This window comes from Dendrobates tinctorius, unplaced genomic scaffold (assembly GCF_039654945.1).
Source record: "Dendrobates tinctorius isolate UK_male_01 unplaced genomic scaffold, ASM3965494v1 ptg000235l, whole genome shotgun sequence".
Lineage (NCBI taxonomy): Eukaryota > Metazoa > Chordata > Amphibia > Anura > Dendrobatidae > Dendrobates > Dendrobates tinctorius.
Genome location: NW_027361902.1, coordinates 3,391,888 through 3,413,199, shown reverse-complemented (window position 1 = coordinate 3,413,199; position 21,312 = coordinate 3,391,888). Strand labels below are relative to the sequence as shown.

The 21,312-nt window shown below is 45.1% G+C and overlaps 1 protein-coding gene across 2 annotated transcripts in view; it reads right to left on the bottom strand.

Annotated features, from left to right (window-relative positions):
• The window catches only part of LOC141060344 (uncharacterized), a 241,464-nt gene that overhangs the window by 55,839 nt on the left and 164,313 nt on the right, over positions 1 to 21,312 (bottom strand). The window contains exon 4 of one of the 2 annotated variants that reach the window (XM_073556554.1): positions 1,352 to 1,437. The exons of the other annotated variant lie outside the window; for it this stretch is intronic. Within the exon in view, the coding sequence (XP_073412655.1) occupies positions 1,352 to 1,437 (86 nt within the window). The remainder of the gene's footprint in view (positions 1 to 1,351; positions 1,438 to 21,312) is intronic. 2 annotated transcript variants of the gene reach the window in all.

Genomic DNA, 21,312 nt, shown 5'->3' with positions numbered 1-21,312 from the left:
CAAACAGTTCTGGAATGTATGAAAAGAAGCATATTGTCACGTGGGGCTTAGACCCACTAAGGCTGTAATACCCGGGGGCCCTGTGATGTCCCTATAACTAGGGGAAACCCTGTCTGACCCTCAACCCAGGGTTTTTGCTGATGGTGCAAATGCCTGAGCCTCCAACCTTTCCTTGTCTCCTGCTCAGCCCTGCACTTAACCCTCCACCCTCCACCCAGTGAGGAGACACACCACCAAAGCCCCCACACAAATAAAGACAGACAGGGAGAACTTAAACTGCACTGCGCCGCACACACACAGGAATATACAGTAATGTGAACAGGGCACAACTAAACACAAATATGGGAAGGAGAAAGGATAACGACGGATCATACGACACCAGATACGAATCTCTCTCTCTGCAACACCTCCACTCCAGACCGGAACCACTTGGTATGAAACACAAGCTATAATCAGCGACGCCCATAGGCCAGCACGACTATTTAAAGACCGTGGGCGTGACTAACCATCCAACCTGGTTTCCAGCAAGATTAACCCCTGAGAGCCTGAAGATCAGGCCGGCGCCACTGAGGCTATAGTGGATGGAGGTGGAACTACCTCTGCCTGCCGGACGCTGTGGTGTGAACAGCGTCCGACATGACACATATAGTCTAGATCACATGAAGTAATTTTCCCCTTCTACTCCTCTTTGGTCAAGCCTCATCTGGAATACTGTGTGCAGTTCTGGGCATCCCATTTTTAAAAAATACATAAAAAAATGGGGCAAGTTCAAAGAACAGTTACCATGATGGTGAGCGGAATGATAACCACGTCCTACGAGGAAAAGTCAAAGGATCTGGGAGTGATTACTTTGCAAAAATAAGGCTAAGAGGAGACTTAGTAGCTGTCTACAAATATCTGAAGGGATGACACAATGTAATAGGATCATAATTATTTTCATTTGCACATGGAAACACAAGGGGCAATGAAATGAAACTGAAAGGGGGAAGATACAGATTAGATATTAGAAAAAACTTTTTCACAGTGAGGGTGATCAATGAGTGGAAAAGACTCCAACGAGAGGTGGTGAGTTCTCCTTCAATGGAAGTCTTCAAACAGAGGCTGGACAGACATCTGACTGGAATGATTTAGTGAATCCTTCATTGAGCAGGGGGTTGAATATGATGACCATAGAGGTCCCTTCCAACTCTAGCATTCTATGATTCTATGAAGGTCCATAGCATGGTGCTTGTGGATGTAAAGTTATCGTGGGAGCAGATGCTGCAGAGAGTGTACATTTATTGCGTTTCCTGTTCCTAGAAATAAGCTTTCAATGAATGTAAGTTGTATTGTGATTGTTAATGCCAGCTACCTGAAAATTCTCTGAGACATTGTCCTCTTGAAAATCATTGGAATACAAAAGGCATCTGTTTTCTGGACTTATGCTATTGAATACATCTGTGAAAGACAAAAGGCACTTAATACATGACACATGTGCATACCAGACAGTGACTACATGACCCCTCTAAATCTACAGTGGATATACAGTGGGGAAAAAAAGTATTTAGTCAGTCAGCAATAGTGCAAGTTCCACCACTTAAAAAGATGAGAGGCGTCTGTAATTTACATCATAGGTAGACCTCAACTATGGGAGACAAACTGAGAAAAAAAAATCCAGAAAATCACATTGTCTGTTTTTTTTTCATTTTATTTGCATATTATGGTGGAAAATAAGTATTTGGTCAGAAACAAGCAATCAAGATTTCTGGCTCTCACAGACCTGTAACTTCTTCTTTAAGAGTCTCCTCTTTCCTCCACTCATTACCTGTAGTAATGGCACCTGTTTAAACTTGTTATCAGTATAAAAAGACACCTGTGCACACCCTCAAACAGTCTGACTCCAAACTCCACTATGGTGAAGACCAAAGAGCTGTCAAAGGACACCAGAAACAAAATTGTAGCCCTGCACCAGGCTGGGAAGACTGAATCTGCAATAGCCAACCAGCTTGGAGTGAAGAAATCAACTGTGGGAGCAATAATTAGAAAATGGAAGACATACAAGACCACTGATAATCTCCCTCGATCTGGTGCTCCACGCAAAATCCCACCCCGTGGGGTCAGAATGATCACAAGAACGGTGAGCAAAAATCCCAGAACCATGCGGGGGGACCTAGTGAATGATCTGCAGAGAGCTGGGACTAATGTAACAAGGCCTACCATAAGTAACACACTACGCCACCATGGACTCAGATCCTGAAGTGCCAGACGTGTCCCACTGCTTAAGCCTGTACATGTCCGGGCCCGTCTGAAGTTTGCTAGAGAGCATTTGGATGATCCAGAGGAGTTTTGGGAGAATGTCCTATGGTCTGATGAAACCAAACTGGAACTGTTTGGTAGAAACACAACTTGTCGTGTTTGGAGGAAAAAGAATACTGAGTTGTATCCATCAAACACCATACCTACTGTAAAGCATGGTGGTGGAAACATCATGCTTTGGGGCTGTTTCTCTGCAAAGGGGCCAGGACGACTGATCCGGGTACATGAAAGAATGAATGGGGCCATGTATCGTGAGATTTTGAGTGCAAACCTCCTTCCATCAGCAAGGGCATTGATGATGAAACGTGGCTGGGTCTTTCAACATGACAATGATCCAAAGCACACCGCCAGGGCAACGAAGCAGTGGCTTCGTAAGAAGTATTTCAAGGTCCTGGAGTGGCCTAGCCAGTCTCCAGATCTCAACCCTATAGAAAACCTTTGGAGGGAGTTGAAAGTCCGTGTTGCCAAGCGAAAAGCCAAAAACATCACTGCTCTAGAGGAGATCTGCATGGAGGAATGGGCCAACATACCAACAACAGTGTGTGGCAACCTTGTGAAGACTTACAGAAAACGTTTGACCTCTGTCATTGCCAACAAAGGATATATCACAAAGTATTGAGATGAAATTTTGTTTCTGACCAAATACTTATTTTCCACCATAATATGCAAATAAAATGAAAAAAAACAGACAATGTGATTTTCTGGATTTTTTTTTCTCAGTTTGTCTCCCATAGTTGAGGTCTACCTATGATGTAAATTACAGACGCCTCTCATCTTTTTAAGTGGTGGAACTTGCACTATTGCTGACTGACTAAATACTTTTTTGCCCCACTGTATATATTTATTGTGGTTATGTGTATAATTTATTCTTTTGATATTATTGTGTATATATTGTACGTTGTGTCCTCCTGTATTGGCATCGCTTGCGTTTTAGTCACTTCCTGTCTTCTATCCCAGACAACATTAATTCATCACTTATTTATATTAGTCCCTTATTCACTTTAGGGTCACTATTTGATGAAGGATTTATATCTGACAAATTTTTATTCATTTTTTTGCCCTGCACACACATTTACATATTCATATTTTTACTTTACATTTTACATTACATATCACATTTTCTTTCAGTCACCATTTTCTATCCTTCTCAATTTTTGTTTCACTTTTTCCCCAGAGGCGCCATACTGTTTTTTATATTGTTAAGGCTGCTACTCAAGACAGCCACTTCCTGGGCTTGATCTTGTGCTCCGACAACATGGCCGCCGAGGGTGCGCATGCGCACTAGGACTCTGATTACATGTCGCTCCCTCTGCAGTTATCCATTTAATCGCTGTGCGCATGCTCTGTGATGTCATAGGGTGCAATTTCTCCCGCAAGCGCACAGCGATGGGACAGCTGTGGAGGAAGTGACCGGAAGTATACAGTTTTTCTGTGGCGCATGCGCCGCTATTATCAGCGCTACACTGCCTGGGTTTATTTAAACAAATGAGATTGGACATTACATCATCCCATTCGACAAAGTAGGTACGCGAAACACGCGTCAGGGGCTGCAGGGAGGGCAACTGTCGCTGTGACCGATCATGGGTAAGCTGACACAATATTATGATGATGGGCTCATCTTTTGATGTATATTATGCACCTATGCACTTTATTTATTGCTGCTTCAATTTTTGGGCCTATAACACAATGATTTCTTTGACCTGCCTTACCGGTTCTGTATATAGAAACGTGGTTCTGCTCTCTCTCCCTGCCTACCCCCATGCCTCCCTCAATATGGCTTCCATTTTTACCTGGATGCATATTTTTATATTTTTGCAATTTAGTGTGTATATCCTATATGGATTAATAAAAACTTGATTTGTTTTGTATACAACTTTTGGTGGCTTGCTTTGTATAGGTACATGCCTGATGAAGAGACCTGAGGAGTCTCGAAAGATTGAAATTTGTTACCATCTTTTCAGTTAGCCATTAAAAGGTATCAACCACTGAGGACTCTCAATCCTGAATATTTTTCAGATAGTCTTCAGTCTTTTTCAGTCGGGGTTAGGGTTAGCACGGCACATATAGAATTGGTGATCTTTGCCAGCTCCTCCTTGCAGTAGCTCCACGTCTGTCAGATTGCGGCAGCATCTCCTGTGTACAGTAACCTCTTCAGGTCACCACAGACTTAGACAGTTCATAGTTCCCTCCTCCTTAACTAAAGTCCCACTTCTAGCTGCCGAAAAACAGCCCCAAAGAACAATAATGCCCCAAAAATTCTTCACTGTGGGTATGGTAATCTTCTGGAGATGCGTGGTGTTGCTTTTATGCCAAACATACAATTTGGAATTAAAGTCAAAACGTTCCCCCTTGGTTTCATCATATATAACATGCTTCTCCACATGTTTTGGCAGAGTTCTAGGCAAATTCCACTGTTGTGCCAAATTTAAGCCACTTCTTGATCATTTTCATAAGTCTGAACACAACCACATCCCCGATTATACGAGGGTGTTCAACCATATTATGTTAGTTTTTATTTTTCACTTCAAAATTAATTTATTTTGATTTTTTCTGAAGACAGGAACACCAGGATATTAGACCTAGCTTCAATTTTTATCCCATACATCCCCAGAGTCATTACCTTTCATTCACTGGTGGTGGAAGAGTTTCAAATTAAAACAATTTAAGAAAACGGATTTGTGCCATTCGGAAATAGTAGCTCTGATAAGGTCACTGTTCATTTGAAGGTTATCATAAGACAGATAAAGAGGGATTAAGATACACAACCCAGCCGATTACTTGGAGGAGGCTTATAATATACCATTTGTCATGTCCCATGATTTTGAATCATACAGACAGTACTGCATTAACTATATTGTTGTTTCATTGCTGTATATAGATCTGTCCCTTTTAGAGGTTTTCTCCTCCCCCCTTGCATGTGACTCATTTCTGTAACCCTCCCTTCTTCTCCATTTTCTGAGTCTTCTCCATCTTGGAGACACACGTTTATACAGCTCTGTACAAGGAAAGTCTCTTTTTACCTACTGTAACGTGCATTATGCAAGGATTCAGCCGGGAATAAACCTTCTACTGGACTCCTCAAACGTGCTCTTTTCAGTCGAGTTTAAACTCTCTGCGGACATCACTAAACGTGAGTAACGGTCAACAGACTCCATGGGTTGGCAGTCTGAGCGCCCAACACTTACAGTTTGGCCACGAGGCAGAAAAGTAAAAAGAGACTCCTGCAGTTACATCTGTAAAATCGTCTCCAGCTTCTTCAAGTCAGAGCAGACATCAGAAGATCGGCTTACATCACAGAGATCCCATCAGCCTGTGTGCAGCCTTCACCCTGCAGAGACTGTAGCAGCTCATATTACCCAGATCTCATCTGCCTGTGACTTACAATGGCTGAAGGAAAGTCTGCAATATCTGAATATGAGGACTCGGCCACTAACAGACCCAGGCGCTCTGCTAAGCCGTCACTGAAAGCTATAGAGAACCTTGAAGTCATTAAACATGAACTTTCTTGTAATATATCTGTCTTATGGCAAAGACTGCAGAGTCACATTAACAGCATCTCCCAGTATGCCTCTCATGAATTACCAGCAGAGGGAGCCCGTGAACAATTGTACTCTGCATACCAGGCTTACAAAGACACTTGCAGAAAATACATCTCAACGCTACGGAAATTAAATATGCCAGAATCGCTAAAAGAATGCGAGGTCATTCCAACAGCTCAATGCCGAACGAGATAGCACCGTGCGCGACATTGTGAACAAAACAGAAGCAAAAATCCCACAAATGTCAGAAGTGACATCGCACAGATCCAGGTCTGCTAGGAGCTCAAAACACTCAATCAAGTCAAGCTCATCAAGGTACTCAACCCTCAGTGAACAGCTCATAAGAGCGCGTGCCGAAGCAGAATCTACGAAAGTGCAAGCCATTTTCGCCCAAATGAAAGCAGAGAAGGAAACAGTATCCGCACGCAAGAAAGCAGAGATGGAAGCTGAATCCGCATGCAAGAAAGCAGAGATGGAAGCTGAATCCACATGCAAGAAAGCAGAGATGGAAGCTGAATCCGCACGCAAGAAAGCAGAGATGGAAGCCGAATCTGCACACGAGAAGGCGGAAATAGAAGTCCTGCAGAAGGAATACGAACATGCAGCAGCCGTGGCAAAGCTAAAGGTCTTCGAGCAGGCTCTAGGTGGGAGCCAAGGAGGCAGCATCAATTCGTACGAACTTGGCATGGAAGACCCACTGAAGCACACAAGAAATTACGTGCTGAGCCAAACCAATGAACCCCTGACCACCAACAACATTCCCGTCAGCACCCATCTCTCTCTAGAGCATCAGGACGTCGATCCGCCTGCAGATTCTAGCTTTAACAGTCAGTCAAATGAACCACAAACATTCAAACCCGAACCTTCTTCATGTGTCAGTACACGGCCTGACCCTACACCTCAGCCAGTGCCATACGCCAACGTCTACATGCAACCTAACATGCTGACAAGGCACTGCACTCCTGATAACTGTGTGATTCCAGTCCCGCATACAACAGAGATCATATGCCATAAACCGGTTGCTGGTCTAAACGCCTATGCCACTCCGTATCTTCCCATGTTCTTGAACCAAGAAGCTAAGACTCACGCTAACAGCATCACTCAGCCGGCAAATGTTACTCCAAAGTCAGAAAGAACAGACATGGCCGATTTTGCGAGGCTAATGATACACCAAGAACTCACCATCACCGGTCTCACAAGGTTCGACGACCAGCCTGAGAATTACAGAGGTTGGAAATATACCTTTAAAGCCGCAATTAGTGACCTTGGCATCACTGCTGCTGAAGAGCTGGATCTGCTAATCAGGTGGCTCGGACCTCAATACACGGAGCGGGTCAAGAGGCTCAGATCCTTCCACATCAGTAATTCAGCAGCTGGTCTCATGGCTGCATGGGAAAGACTAGAACGTAGCTTTGGCAGTCCTGAAGCCATAGAGAATGCAGTGTTTAAGCGTCTACAGGATTTTCCCAAAATATCTGGCAAGGACAGTTCAAAATTCCTAGAGCTCAGTGACCTACTCCTAGAGCTCCAGTTAGCCAAGGCAGACACGCACCTACCTGGTCTTAGCTACCTGGATACCGCTCGGGGAGTTAACTCAATAGTTTCAAAGCTGCCATACAATATACAAGAGAAGTGGGCCACTATTGGATCAAAGTACAAAAGAGCCAATCAAGTCTCCTTTCCCCCATTTTCCTACTTCTGTGAATTTATCAAGGATATCGCAGAGCGTAAGACCGACCCGAGTTTTTCCTATGTAGAACCCAGCGGACCCAGTCCAACTCCTCCTAATTATGAGGGTCCACGTACTAACCTGAAAAGCCAAGGAGGCCCAGTGTCAGCGAAAAAGACCGATATCCTTCCCACACCTACATCAGCTCCAAGCCAGAGCAACACAGGGGACAAGGTTGAAGATCCTAATCGTATGTGTCCCATTCATAAGAAGCCACATCCCTTAAAGAAGTGCATTGGCTTCAGAAAGCCGCTCCACGAGCGCAAGGAACTTCTAAAGACGTTTGGTGTATGTTACAGATGTTGTGCTTCTACTGAACACTTTGCTAATGACTGTAAAATTCCTATTAAGTGTTTGGAGTATGACAGTGAGGACCACGTGCAAGCACTCCATACATCCCAGCCTACCTCTGCTCAGCTCACACCTTCCATACCCTCCACAAGCTATGGCGGGGAGGAAACAGAACAAGCAAGAACTACCACGGTATCGTCTTCATGCACAGAAGTTTGCGGAGAAGACCTCTGGGACAAGTCATGTGCAAAGATATGTCTGGTGAAAATATATCCTAAGGGTCAGCCCGAAAAGAGCACAAGGGTGTACGCCATCCTGGACGATCAAAGCAACCGATCACTTGCAAGGTCAGAGCTCTTTGATTTGTTTGATTTAAAAGGAAATGCTTACCCCTACACCTTGGGTACTTGCAGTGGTGTCACAGAGGTCTCTGGCAGAAGAGCCAATGGACTTATAGTATCTTCACTTGAGAACAACATAGAGATACCTCTGCCTACACTCGTCGAGTGCGACCAGATACCATCCAATAGAGAGGAGATTCCAACGCCAGAGGTTGCGCTTCATCACCCTCATCTAATGACGATAGCCAACAAGATACCAGCTCTTGACAACAGTGCAGATATTCTGATCCTGCTCGGTAGAGACATTCTCCGACTGCATAAGGTACGTGAGCAGATCAATGGACCACATGATGCTCCATTTGCTCAACGCTTTGATCTAGGCTGGGTTATCATAGGCAACGTCTGTATAGACAAGATCAAGAGGCCTACAAAGATTTACTCATATAAGACTCATGTCTTGCCAAATGGTCGCAGTACATACTGTCAACCATGCCCACATCACTACTGGGTGAAAGAAACACTGAGTGACTGTAGGCGGCAGCGAGAAACCTATGACAACATGAACATATTCTGGTCCTGTGACGACAACCTCGGGTCAACGGTGTTTGATTCTACAAATGAAGATAACAAGTTGGCACCAGCAAGAGGACAAAGAATTCATTAAGGTCATGAATAAGGAATTCACACAGGATGACTACAACTGGACAGCACCCTTACCCTTTTGTTCTCCAAGGAAAAGGTTGCCAAACAATCTGCAGCAAGCAACTACAAGACTTACAGCTGTGTCTAAACTCAATGACAACACGTGGCTGTCACCTCCAAGTTTCCTGTATAAAGACCCTTGTTCAAAGAACATCAGCAACACTTATGAGCTGGTAGAACCAGAATCTGACAAGGAAATCAGACCAACCATCTTTACTCACTACACTTCTGTGATACCAAAACCGAAGCTAAAGTCTCATCGGTTTGAACGCTTTTCAAGCTGGTCATCCGTTGTGCGGGCCATAGCTAGTCTTCTTCACATCGCCCATAGTTTTAGAGGCAACAAATCATTAGCGTGCTATGGCTGGCACATGTGTAAAGGACACCCTACTGTTGCCGACATTGAACATGCAGAACAGATCATCATCGGGTGTGTCCAACAAGAAGATTACTGTCACGAACGCGACAGCATCACAAGAGGTACCAGCTTATACAAAAACAGCACATTACTTGAATTGAATCCAGTGTTCGATCATCATAAACTACTAAGAGTAGGTGGTCGTATACGGAAATCCAACTTATGCAGTAAGGAGCAGAATCCTATCATCATTCCGGGTCGACATCACATTGCTACTTTATTGATTCGCCACTATCATGAACGAATGCAACATCAAGGAAGACAGCTCACCGAAGGTGCCATTAGATCAGCCGGTTTATGGATCGTGGGAATGAAAAGATGTGTCTCCTCAGTGCTTCCCCGTTGTGTTAAGTGCCAAAAGTTGAGAGGGAAGCACCAACATCAACAGATGGCAAATCTTCCAGTTGATCGGTTAAGTACAGACCAGCCATTCTCATATGTCGGGATAGATGTTCTTGGCCCTTGGTCAGTTGTTACGAGAAGGACCCGTGGTGGAGTCGCAAGTAGTAAACGATGGACCGTGCTGTTCACCTGTCTTAGTATCCGTGCAGTTAATATTGAGTTGATCGAAACTATGGACTCTTCTAGCTTCATCAATGCTCTCAGAAGATTCTTTTCCATCCGGGGACCAACTAAACAACTCAGGTCTGACTGCGGCACTAATTTCATAGGAGCCTGCAAAGAACTTCAGCTTGATCATTTCTTGACCGACAAAGGGTGCACTTGGGTGTTCAACCCTCCACATTCATCGCATATGGGAGGATCCTGGGAGCGCATGATTGTAACTGCACGAAGAATTCTTGATTTAATGGTGCTGGACCACAATCGGCCACTCACCCATGAAGTCTTGGTCACATACCTCGCGGAAGTGTCTGCAATAATAAATGCCAAACCGCTGGTGCCGATATTGTCAGACCCTGATGCCCCAATGATCCTTACACCAGCAACTCTTCTTACACAGAAAATTGGAACCGCCACAATTCCTCCTGGGAATTTCAACCACAATTACATGTACAGACCTCAGTGGAAGCTGGTACAACACCTGTCTAATGTCTTTTGGCACCATTGGAAGACAGAATACCTGCATCTGCTCCAGAGCCGTCACAAATGGCAGACAGCAAAGCCTAACCTTCAAGAAGGAGACCTCGTCCTTCTAAAAGACAAAGAAGCTCATCGCAACTACTGGCCAATGGGTCTTATCACTAAGGCTATGCCCAGTGAGGATGGAAAGATCCGAAAGGTGGAAGTCAAGGAAACAAAAGGTGGTTCATCACGACTTTTCCTTCGCTCAGTCACCGAACTTGTACTGCTTCTACTAAAGGAGGACATCACATAAAAGATATTTCTACTGGTCACAGCTCACGATGGAGAGCACCGACATACACCCTTTACTGTAAAGAACTTAAACTTCATCTTTGGATTGTTTGGGTTGGTTAAGTGTTGGCATGTTGCGGCTTCCCCAATCTGAAGATAGGTTCTCCTATGGACTTGGACTATCCATCCGTTGAGGACTTTACGTCATCAACCAAGAATTGGACTTACAACTGTTACAGTTTATTTTGCATGTTGTGTCTCTTTTTTTGCCTTCCAGGCTTCTAGGACGCAGTTGATCATCATCATAACACGTCATGTCAAGTTGAATCATCATGAAATCTAAAGATTTCAGACGGGGAGTGTCATGTCCCATGATTTTGAATCATACAGACAGTACTGCATTTAACCATATTGTTGTTTCATTGCTGTATATAGATCTGTTCCTTTTAGAGGTTTTCTCCTCCCCCCTTGCATATGACACTCATTTCTGTAAACCCTCCCTTCTCCATTTTCTGAGTCTTCTCCATCTTGGAGACACACGTTTATACAGCTCTGTACAAGGAAAAGCTCTTTTTACCTACTGTAACGTGCATTATGCAAGGATTCAGCTGGGAATAAACCTTCTACTGGACTCTTCAAACTTGCTCTTTTCAGTCGAGTTTAAACTATCTGCGGACATCACTAAACGTGAGTAACGGTCAACAGACTCCATGAGTTGGCAGTCTGAGCGCCCACACACTTACAGTTTGGCAATGAGGCAGAATACCATTGGATAGAAAATATTATGTAGATATTGGTGATGATCCTAGAACTGAATAATTACCTGAACATCATAAACTAAATAATGGTGCTTTTAAATATAAACCTGTTAATATGAAAGCAATACGCTTTTTGCTTCATTTCTCACCAAAAATAAAATTGTTTCATCATTTACCCAAGACTCATGAGGATAGAAAGAAACCTCCTTGGCATCTGAGATATATATATATATATATATATATATATATATATATATATATATATATATATAAAATACATATATATTATATGTAGGCTTATATAACTTTCATATTTTAGGGTTCTTCCCAAATGATTACAGAAATTAAAGAAATTATGTGGAAAGATCAATTCCTATTAATGACTCTCGATGTGTCGGTCCTTTATTCTAATAGTAGACCGGAATTGTGGCTTGAAGCACTGGATTATTTTCCAACAGCGGATGACACCATTAAGTGTGAACAGAAAAAATCCTGTGGGATGGTTTAGAATTTAATCTTAAAGGGAATTTGTTAGTAGGATCTACCCTCCTAAGCCGTCTATATGAGCATGCAGGTCATAGGACGCTGAATAAAATGATACCTTGATATCTGCCATACAATGTCTTAGTCCAGAGAAATACAAGTGTTTCTTATCTAGTCATGGATAAAAGTGTTGGCACCCTTGAAATTGTTCCAAAAAAATGAAGTATTTCTCCCAGAAAAATATTACAATCACATATTTGGTTATACACATGTTTTGATAGACACATTTCCTGTGTGTGTATTTGAACAACAAAAAAAAGAGAGGGGACTAAAAGGCAAATTGGACATCATTTCACACAAAACCTCTAAAATGGGTAGGACAAAATTGTTGGCACCCTCAACTTAATATTTGGTTGCACACCCTTTGGAATAAATAACTACAATCAATCGTTTCCTATAACTAGAGATGAGCGAATATTTCAATGTTCGGTTTATGTTCGCCGAATCTGCAATATTAATTCAACGAATATTCGCCGAACATAACCAAATGGCAATCACCTCAATGGGAGGCAAAAACAAACGCATGCACAGCACCTTATAACGGCCCGAAATGCTGCCAAAACACATCAAATTAGGGGCAGACACCAGGAAAGTGACCTCAATTCACCCACAGTACTAATTGTAGCCTGGCATGAGGTATCAGGGTCTGGGACAGCATTTACAGCTCTCAAAAGAATGTCACAGTAAGACGAGGTGGGTGAGGGATCGGTGTAGGCCTCCTGTGCTGGGAGCCCTGATACCACATGCAACACCTCTACCTGCTTTCATGCTCAGCCACACTCAGGTGGCACAAATATCAGTTTTATAGACTAACATTGTCAGAAACATTTAAGGATAGTAACACAAGTAGTTGAGTCCAAGGAAGTGGAGGCCTTCCGGTCTCGGAGGCCTACTGCTACAGGCAACACGTTTGAAAGAGACCCAACCAGGAGTGTTCACAGTTCCAAAAATTATTGGCAGACACCACCAAACTGGCATCAATTTCACCACAGCAGAAATAGTATAATAGGGACCGACAGGTCTTCCACTAAACCCAATCCAGCAGATGGACACCCAACATGGAGTGTTCACATTTAAAAGAAATGAGGGTCTTACACCACAGAAGTGGCATTAATTTCACCACAGTAGAAATAGTATAATAGGGACCGACATTTCTTCCACTACGCCCAATCCAGCAGATGGACATCCAATCCGGAGTGTTCACATTTCCAAAAATTATTGGCAGGCACCACCAAAGTGGCATCAATTTCACAACAGTAGAAAAAGTAGGATAGGGACCAACAGGTCTACCACTAAAACCGTTCAAGCAGATGGACACCCAACATGGAGTGTTCACATTTAAAAGAAATGAGGACCTTACACCACAGAAGTGGCATTAATTTCACCACAGTAGAAATAGTATAATAGGGACCGATATTTCTTCCACTACGCCCATTCCAGCAGATGGACATCCAATCCAGAGTGTTCACATTTCCAAAAATTATTGGCAGGCACCACCAAAGTGGCATCAATTTCACAACAGTAGAAAAAGTAGGATAGGGACCAACAGGTCTACCACTAGAACCGTTCAAGCAGATGGACACCCAACAAGGAGTGTTCACATTTAAAGAAATGAGGGCTTTACACCACAGAAGTGCCATCAATTTCACCACAGAAAAAAACACAAAAATTAAGCTTGGTTAGAGTTGATATACATGCAGCATATAAACGCATGTTCACTTTGGTCATAAAACATTGAAAAAACCTACAAGAAACAAAACAAACAAAAACCCTGCTATAACTAAATAAGTGTCCTTAGGTCAGGACTTGATCCTTTTGTCTGCCCTTATTCACACACTGAGGTCGACTTTGACACATGGTAAGGTTTTAATATTAGACAGTGTAGGACCGTCTCAGTCAGGGTCACCTTGGCAACAGTGAAATGGCTTTCATGCAATTTTTGATCAAAAAATGTATTACTAAGAACCATGTTTTATTTAAACGCACATTTGCTCTTTACTAATTTAGTTATAGCAAAGTTTTTTGTTTATTTTGTTTCTTGTAGGTTTTATCAATTTCACCACAGTAGAAATAGTATAATAGGAACCGACAGTTCTTCCACGACACCCAATCCAGCAGATGGACACCCAACCAGGAGTGTTCACATTTCCCAAAATTATTGGCAGACACCACCAAAGTGGCATCAATTTCACCACAGTAGAAAAAGTAGGATAGGGACTAACAGGTCTACCTCTAAAACCAATCTAACAGATGGACACCCAACAAGGAGTGTTCACATTTAAAGAAATGAGGATCTTACACCACAGAAGTGGCATCAATTTCACCACAGTAGAAATAGTATAATAAGGACCGACTGTTCTTCCACTACAACCAAACTAGCAAGTGGACACCCAACCAGGAGTGTTCACATTTTAAAAAATGAGGGCCTGACACCACTGAAGTGGAATAACTGTCACGAGAATAGAAATTCTATAATTGGGACGGACAGGTCTTCCACTACAGCTAACCCAGCAGATGTAGACCATCCATGACCACATTTCCACAAATTTGAGTTATCAGCAGCAACAGCCACACTAAAGATTTCATAGAGTGAAGTAAAACTTGACATTAATGCATCACACTAAAAAATGCAATATCACCTAGTCTGTACAGTCTGTGATTGGGGTGCAAAAGTCCTTGGAGCTCCATGACTTGTTCCTCTATATGAAAGTTAGGCGGTCTACACTTTCACGGGACAGCTGGATGTGCTTATCCGTCAGGACACCACCAACAGCGCTGAAGACACGTTCTGAGTGAACACTGGCTGCCGGGCACAATAAAATCTCCAAGGCGCGTGAGGTGAGAGGCCACTCATCCATTTTGGAAGACCAAAATGTGAAAGGGTCCAAATCATCCCTGATGGTATTGATATTTAGTTCTAGATACTCCTGCACCATCTTCTCCCTTCGTTCACCATGTGTAAGACTTGGACTCTGTTGTGCTGGTGCATGAGTTGGTCTAAAAAAAAGTGTCAAAGGACTCTCAGAAATTGCTTCTTCCACTTCCACCACTGCTGCTGCTACTAATGTTTTGGCATTGACAAATTGACAGGCCAGAGATTGGAAGTCTAGAGCTGCTATGTGAACTGTGTGCTTCACTGCTGTCTTGGGGAAAAACTCTTTTAAGGTTGTATAAAAGCGTGTTTCGACATGCCAACATTTGCGGGTGCCTTTTTAGGGCAGGAATCATCTGGCAAAATGTGGTTTTATAACGTCGATCTAATACAAGTGGCAACCCAGTAGTCAGCATTATTCCTAGTCATAACTATACGGAGATCAAATTGCAGATAGTGCAGCAAGAAGGCACTCATACGTCAGGGTCTACCATGAGGTTCAAGCCCATGCTGTGTTGGTGGCTGGGTAACAATGAGGCTTGCTTCCTCTGTCCCCTCCCACCAACCACGAACAATAGAGAGGGGAGAATTATCCTCTTCATCTGACAGCTGCTTGCCCATCACCTCATCCTCCTCCATTTGTTCCTTGGATCGTGCACCTTTGATAACAGTTTGTCTGTTATCACCAGCCCACCTCGATTGCAGCAATCCACCCTCCCTTGGCACCCGCCTGAGTGAAGACAGTCTTGAACTTTAAGACATTGTTATCCCTTCCGCAGCCTCCTCTGCTTCCTCCTCTTCTTCTGTGACCACCATCTCCTCTCGCAGGTTATTCAAAGTCTGCTCCAGCATACAGATGACTGGAATAGTGATGCTGATGATGGCGTTGTCAGCGCTAACCATCTTAGTAGCCATTTCAAAGCTGTGCAGAAGGGTGCAGGGGTCCTTAATCTGTGCCCACTCTGTAACTGTGATATGCGCCACCTCCGTTTTGCGTTGGCCCAGGCTATGCGACATGACATAGGGATTACGTGCTTTCTGGAACCACTCACCCGAGTCAGGACAGTGGCTGCGAAAATGCGGTACCACCAGGTTGAGGACATGAGCTATGCAAGGCATGTGTGTGAGCTTGCCTCGCCATAGGTCCGCCACCAGGTTGGCACCATCATTGGACACGGCCTTCACTGGATGCAGGTCCAGCGGAGACAGCTATTGATCAAATTCAGCTTGGAGAGCTGTCCACAACTCTTCAGCTGTATGAATGCGATCTCCAAGGCATATTAATTTTAAAACTGCCTGATTGCGGTGAAATCTGGCTGCACAGTACGGAGGTGGTGGGGGTTTGTTCTGCACTGTTGGAACGTGTGTCTCGTAAAGGCAGAGGTTGAGGGCACAGGTTAAATGTAGATGTTTGTCCTGCAAGCCTTTTGGATTCAAAGACTTGTGGAGTAGCACCTGTCCCCACAGCCACCAGTCACCCAGTGCTCAGTCAGCGAGATGTAACACCCTTGGCCATGCTTACTCGTCCAAGTGTCTGTGGTGAAATGCAACCTGGCAGACAGATTTTGTCAAGGAACAGGTGATGTTGTCTGCGACATGCTGGTGTAGCGCAAGCACAGCTTTCTTAGAAAAGTAATTGCGACTGGGCAATTGGTATTGGGGGACTGCGACGGCCATCAGCTTTCGGAAACCGTCTGTATCTACCAGGCGGAAAGACAGCATTTCCGTGGCCAACAAATTGGATATGATGGAGCGTCTTAGCTTTGTCATGCATAGGAGGAAACAATCACAATAGAAGCAGCGCACAACACATGCACTGCTCGCTTTCTTTGTGGACCTCAATATGGCCAAAAAGTGCTGGAAGGTAAATTTAACAGCCACACTGGACACTAGCTACCTACAGTATCTGACTGATATACAACCACCTAAGTAGCTGAAATGTTGATACAGCAGGCTTTTTCACATTTAGCTAGTGAAATTTTTTTTTATTTAGAATGCTATACTAGTGCATGGAGCACAATAGAAGCAGTGCACAAAACACTTGTAGGACAAGTGGCCTGCTGACTTTGTCTGTGAACCTCAGTAATGGCCCCCCCAAAAAAAAATTCCGAAAGGTAATTTTTTACAGTCACACTCTACACTATCTAGCTACACTATCTGACTGATATACAGTACAGACCAAAAGTTTGGACACACCTTCTCATTCAAAGAGTTTTCTTTATTTTCATGACTATGAAAATTGTAGATTCACTCTGAAGGCATCAAAACTATGAATTAACACATATGGAATTATATAATTAACAAAAAATATTGAAACAACTGAAAATATGTCTTATATTCTAGGTTCTTCAAAGTAGTCACCTTTTGGTTGATTACTGCTTTGCACACTCTTGGCATTCTCTTGATGAGCTTCAAGAGGTAGCCACCGGAAATAGTTTTCACTTCACAGGTGTGCCCTGTCAGGTTTAATAAGTGGGATTTCTTGCCTTATAAATGGGGTTGGGACCATCAGTTGTGTTGTACAGAAGTCTGGTGGATACACAGCTGATAGTCCTACTGAATAGACTGTTAGAATTTGTTTTATGGCAAGAAAAAAGCAGCTAAGAAAAACAAGTGGCCATCATTACTTTAAGAAATGAAGGTGAGTCAGTCCGAAAAATTGGGAAAACTTTGAAAGTGTCCCCAAGTGCATTGGCAAAAACCATCAAGCGCTACAAAGAAACTGGCTCACATGAGGACCGCCCCAGGAAAGGAAGGCCAAGAATCACCTCTGCTGCGGAGGATAAGTTCATCCGAGTCACCAGTCTCAGAAATCGCAGGTTAACAGCAGCTCAGATTAGAGACCAGGTCAATGCCACACAGAGTTCTAGCAGCAGACATATCTCTACAACAACTGTTAAGAGGAGACTTTGTGCAGCAAGCCTTCATGGTAAAATAGCTGCTAGGAAACCACTACTAAGGACAGGCAACAAGCAGAAGAGACTTGTTTGGGCTAAAGAACACAAGGAATGGACATTAGACCAGTGGAAATCTGTGCTTTGGTCTGATGAGTCCAAATTTGAGATCTTTGGTTCCAACAACTGTGTCTTTGTGCGACGCAGAAAAGGTGAACGGATGAACTCTATATGCCTGGTTCCCACCGTGAAGCATGGAGGAGGAGGTGTGATGGTGTGGGGGTGCTTTGCTGGTGACACTGTTGGGGATTTATTCAAAATTGAAGGCATAATGAACCAGCATGGCTACCACAGCATCTTGCAGCAGCATGCTATTCCATCCGGTTTGCGTTTAGTTGGACCATCATTTATTTTTCAACAGGACAATGACCCCAAACACACCTCCAGGCTGTGTAAGGGCTACCTGACTGTGACGAACAGCCCACGGCCGTTCGTCCAAATGCGGGCGACTAACGGGGGGTCCCGCTGCCACCAATATGCGACGGACAGCGGACCCTGTGTCACCACTATGTCACAGTCCCATATTGTTCCTTAGGCAGACCATGCGGCTTTAAGGGGGGGTGGAGGCGGAGTTGCACGTCTCCGCTCATCTGGGGATCTTTCTAGCACGACGACTTGAGCTGTTCTGAGCTGGTTCTGCCAGGGAATGCCTTATAGACTTTCCTATGTGACATCACAGAGAGGTGCATTCTGGGTTGATCCCACCTCTCTTATCCAAGTTATGTTTTGGCTACAAAACTTAGATTAGCTATAACTTTATGGGAGAAGCTGGTATGGACTCATCAGTGGTATCATGTTTCCCAGCGTAATGAGCCTATCAAGAAAACATCAAACATCTATGCGATATGACCGTCCATTTGGGCGCAAATCCTATCTCATGTTCTGGACAGGGTAGAACTTCGAAAGATACGCGGTATCAAAGCTGGGACCGCTCAGGTTACAAAAATATGATTTCCATATCTCTAGGGTATATGGTTTTCGCAGGTCAGGCTCTTAAAGGTTTACTTCTGATTCCTGATTTCAAACAAAGTTTATTTCCCGCACTTTTTTTTCTCTTTCAGCTGAGGCCGAGAGAAGCCAAATGGTGTGGCAGGAAGTTGATTTATAATCACCTGGGGGGGAAGGGAAGCTGCTGCAGGGTGCAATGTAACTGAGACACTGGCAGGCAGCTTCTTACAAAATGGAGGATTTTTTAGCACAGTGCAACAGAAAACATATCTTGCAGACATTGTACATCACACCTCCCCCCTTAAGAGGGCGCTAAGGAGGCATTACCTCTCGGTAATCGGCCATGCGCACCTCAGCGGGTTCGCCCCGGCGGGACAACCCATCGGCATTGCCGTTTTCACTGCCCTTCCTGTGTTTTACAGTAAAGTCGTACTGTTGAAGGGCAAGGCTCTAGCGGAGCAATCTTCCATTGGTTCCGGACACTGTGTGCAACCAGCTCAGAGGGTTGTGGTCAGTTACCACCGTGAAGGCGCGCCCGTACAGGTAGGGCTGCAAACGCTGCAGTGCCCACACCATGGCCGGACACTCCTTCTCGATGGTTGAGTATGCCACTTCCCTCGGGAAAAGTTTCCGGCTCAGGTACAACACGGGGTGCTCTTGGTCCCTCGAGTCGACCTGGCTAAGCACAGAACCGAGGCCAAACTCGCTGGCGTCGGTCTGTACCAGAAACGGGCGACTGCTGTCGACTGCTCTCAACACTGGAGAGTTGCACAGGGCTGCTTTCAAAGCTTGGAAAGCCGCCTCACAGTCATATGTCCAGTTGACTGTTTGGGGTAGCCTCTGCTTGGTGAGGTCAGTCAAGGGTTTGGCAAGGGCGCTATAGTCCTGTACGAACCGCCTATAGTACCCTGCAGTGCCCAAGAAGGACTTCACCTGTTTCTTAGTCCTGGGGGTGGGCCAGGACACGATTGTGTCCACTTTTTCTGGCTCCGCACTCATGGAACCCCCGCCTACCCGGTGCCCCAGGTAGTGGACCTTGCGCATGCCTATCTGGCACTTCCCCGGCTTGATGGTCAGGCCTGCCTGGTGAAGACGCTTGAGCACCTCCTGGAGGTGCTGAAGGTGTTCCTCCCAGGTGGAACTGAAGACGGCAATATCGTCTAAGTACGCCACTGCATACTCATCCAGTCCCCGAAGCAGGTGGTTGACCATCCGCTGGAAAGTGGCAGGGGCATTCTTCATGCCGAAGGGCATGACCGTGGACTCGTACAGTCCAAAGGGGGTGATAAAGGCGGATTTCTCCTGCGCCTCAGGGCTCAGGGGAATCTGCCAGTATCCCCGACTCAAATCCATGATGGATATGTAGTTGGCGTTTGTCAACCGCTCGAGCAGATCCTCGATGCGCGGCATTGGGTGGGCATCAGAGGTTGTGATGGCGTTGAGCCCCCTGTAGTCCACGCAGAACCGGGTGGTTCGATCCTTTTTAGGCACGAGGACTACAGGTGAAGCCCACGCGCTTTTTGACCGTCGAATCACCCCCAGCCTTAACATCTCATCAATCTCTTGGCGCATGACTTGTTGCACCGTTTCAGAGATCCGATAAGGTGATCGCCGTAATGGGGCGTGATTCCCGGTGTCCACCTCATGAACCGCTAACTCCGTCCTCCCAGGATGGTTGGTGAACACGGGCCGGAAGAGTTCCAGGGTGGCCATCAACTGCAACCGCTGGGACACGGTGAGCGAACCACTTATCTCCATGTCCTCAATGGACCCATTGGCCTTGGCCTGGGCCAGCATGTCCAGGAGAGGATCTTCCTCCCCATCCTCTGGCAGATTGCAGACCGGTAGGACGCAAGCTTCACGTTCGTAGTGCGCCTTCAGCATGTTGACGTGAAAGGCCTTGCGCCTACCCCGAGCATGGTCAAGCGTGACCACGTAGGTGACCTGGTTGAGCTGTTGGTGGACGACGTACGGGCCTTCCCAGGCTGCCTGAAGCTTATCCGTTGGTACAGGGACCAGCACCCATACCTTTTGACCCACCTGGTAGGTCCGCTCCCGGGCGTTCTGGTCGTACCAGCGCTTCTGGTCAGCCTGAGCCTGCGTCATGTTGTCATGCACCAACTGCGTCAAGGTCTGCATCTTGTCACGGAAGCGCATGACATAATCCACGATGGACACTTCTGTGGGGTTTGGCTCATCTTCCCAGGATTCTCTTATCAACCCAAGGGGTCCCCGGACTCGCCTGCCATACAGGAGCTCGAAGGGGGAGAACCCGGTCGAGGCCTGCGGAACTTCTCTGTAAGCGAACAGCAGGTGTGGGAGGTACCGCTCCCAGTCGCACCCTTGGGTCTCAACCAGTATGCGGAGCATCTGTTTGAGGGTACCGTTGAAACGTTCACACAAACCATTAGTCTGTGGGTGATACGGACTCGATACCAGCTGCGTCACCTGCATTTTCTCACAGAGAGCCTCCATTAGGCGAGACATGAATTGGGGCCCTTGATCGGTAAGCATCTCCCTGGGAAATCCTACTCTTGAAAAGATGGTCACCAGTGCGTCAGCCACCTTATCTGCCCTGGTTGAAGACAGAGCTACTGCCTCTGGGTAC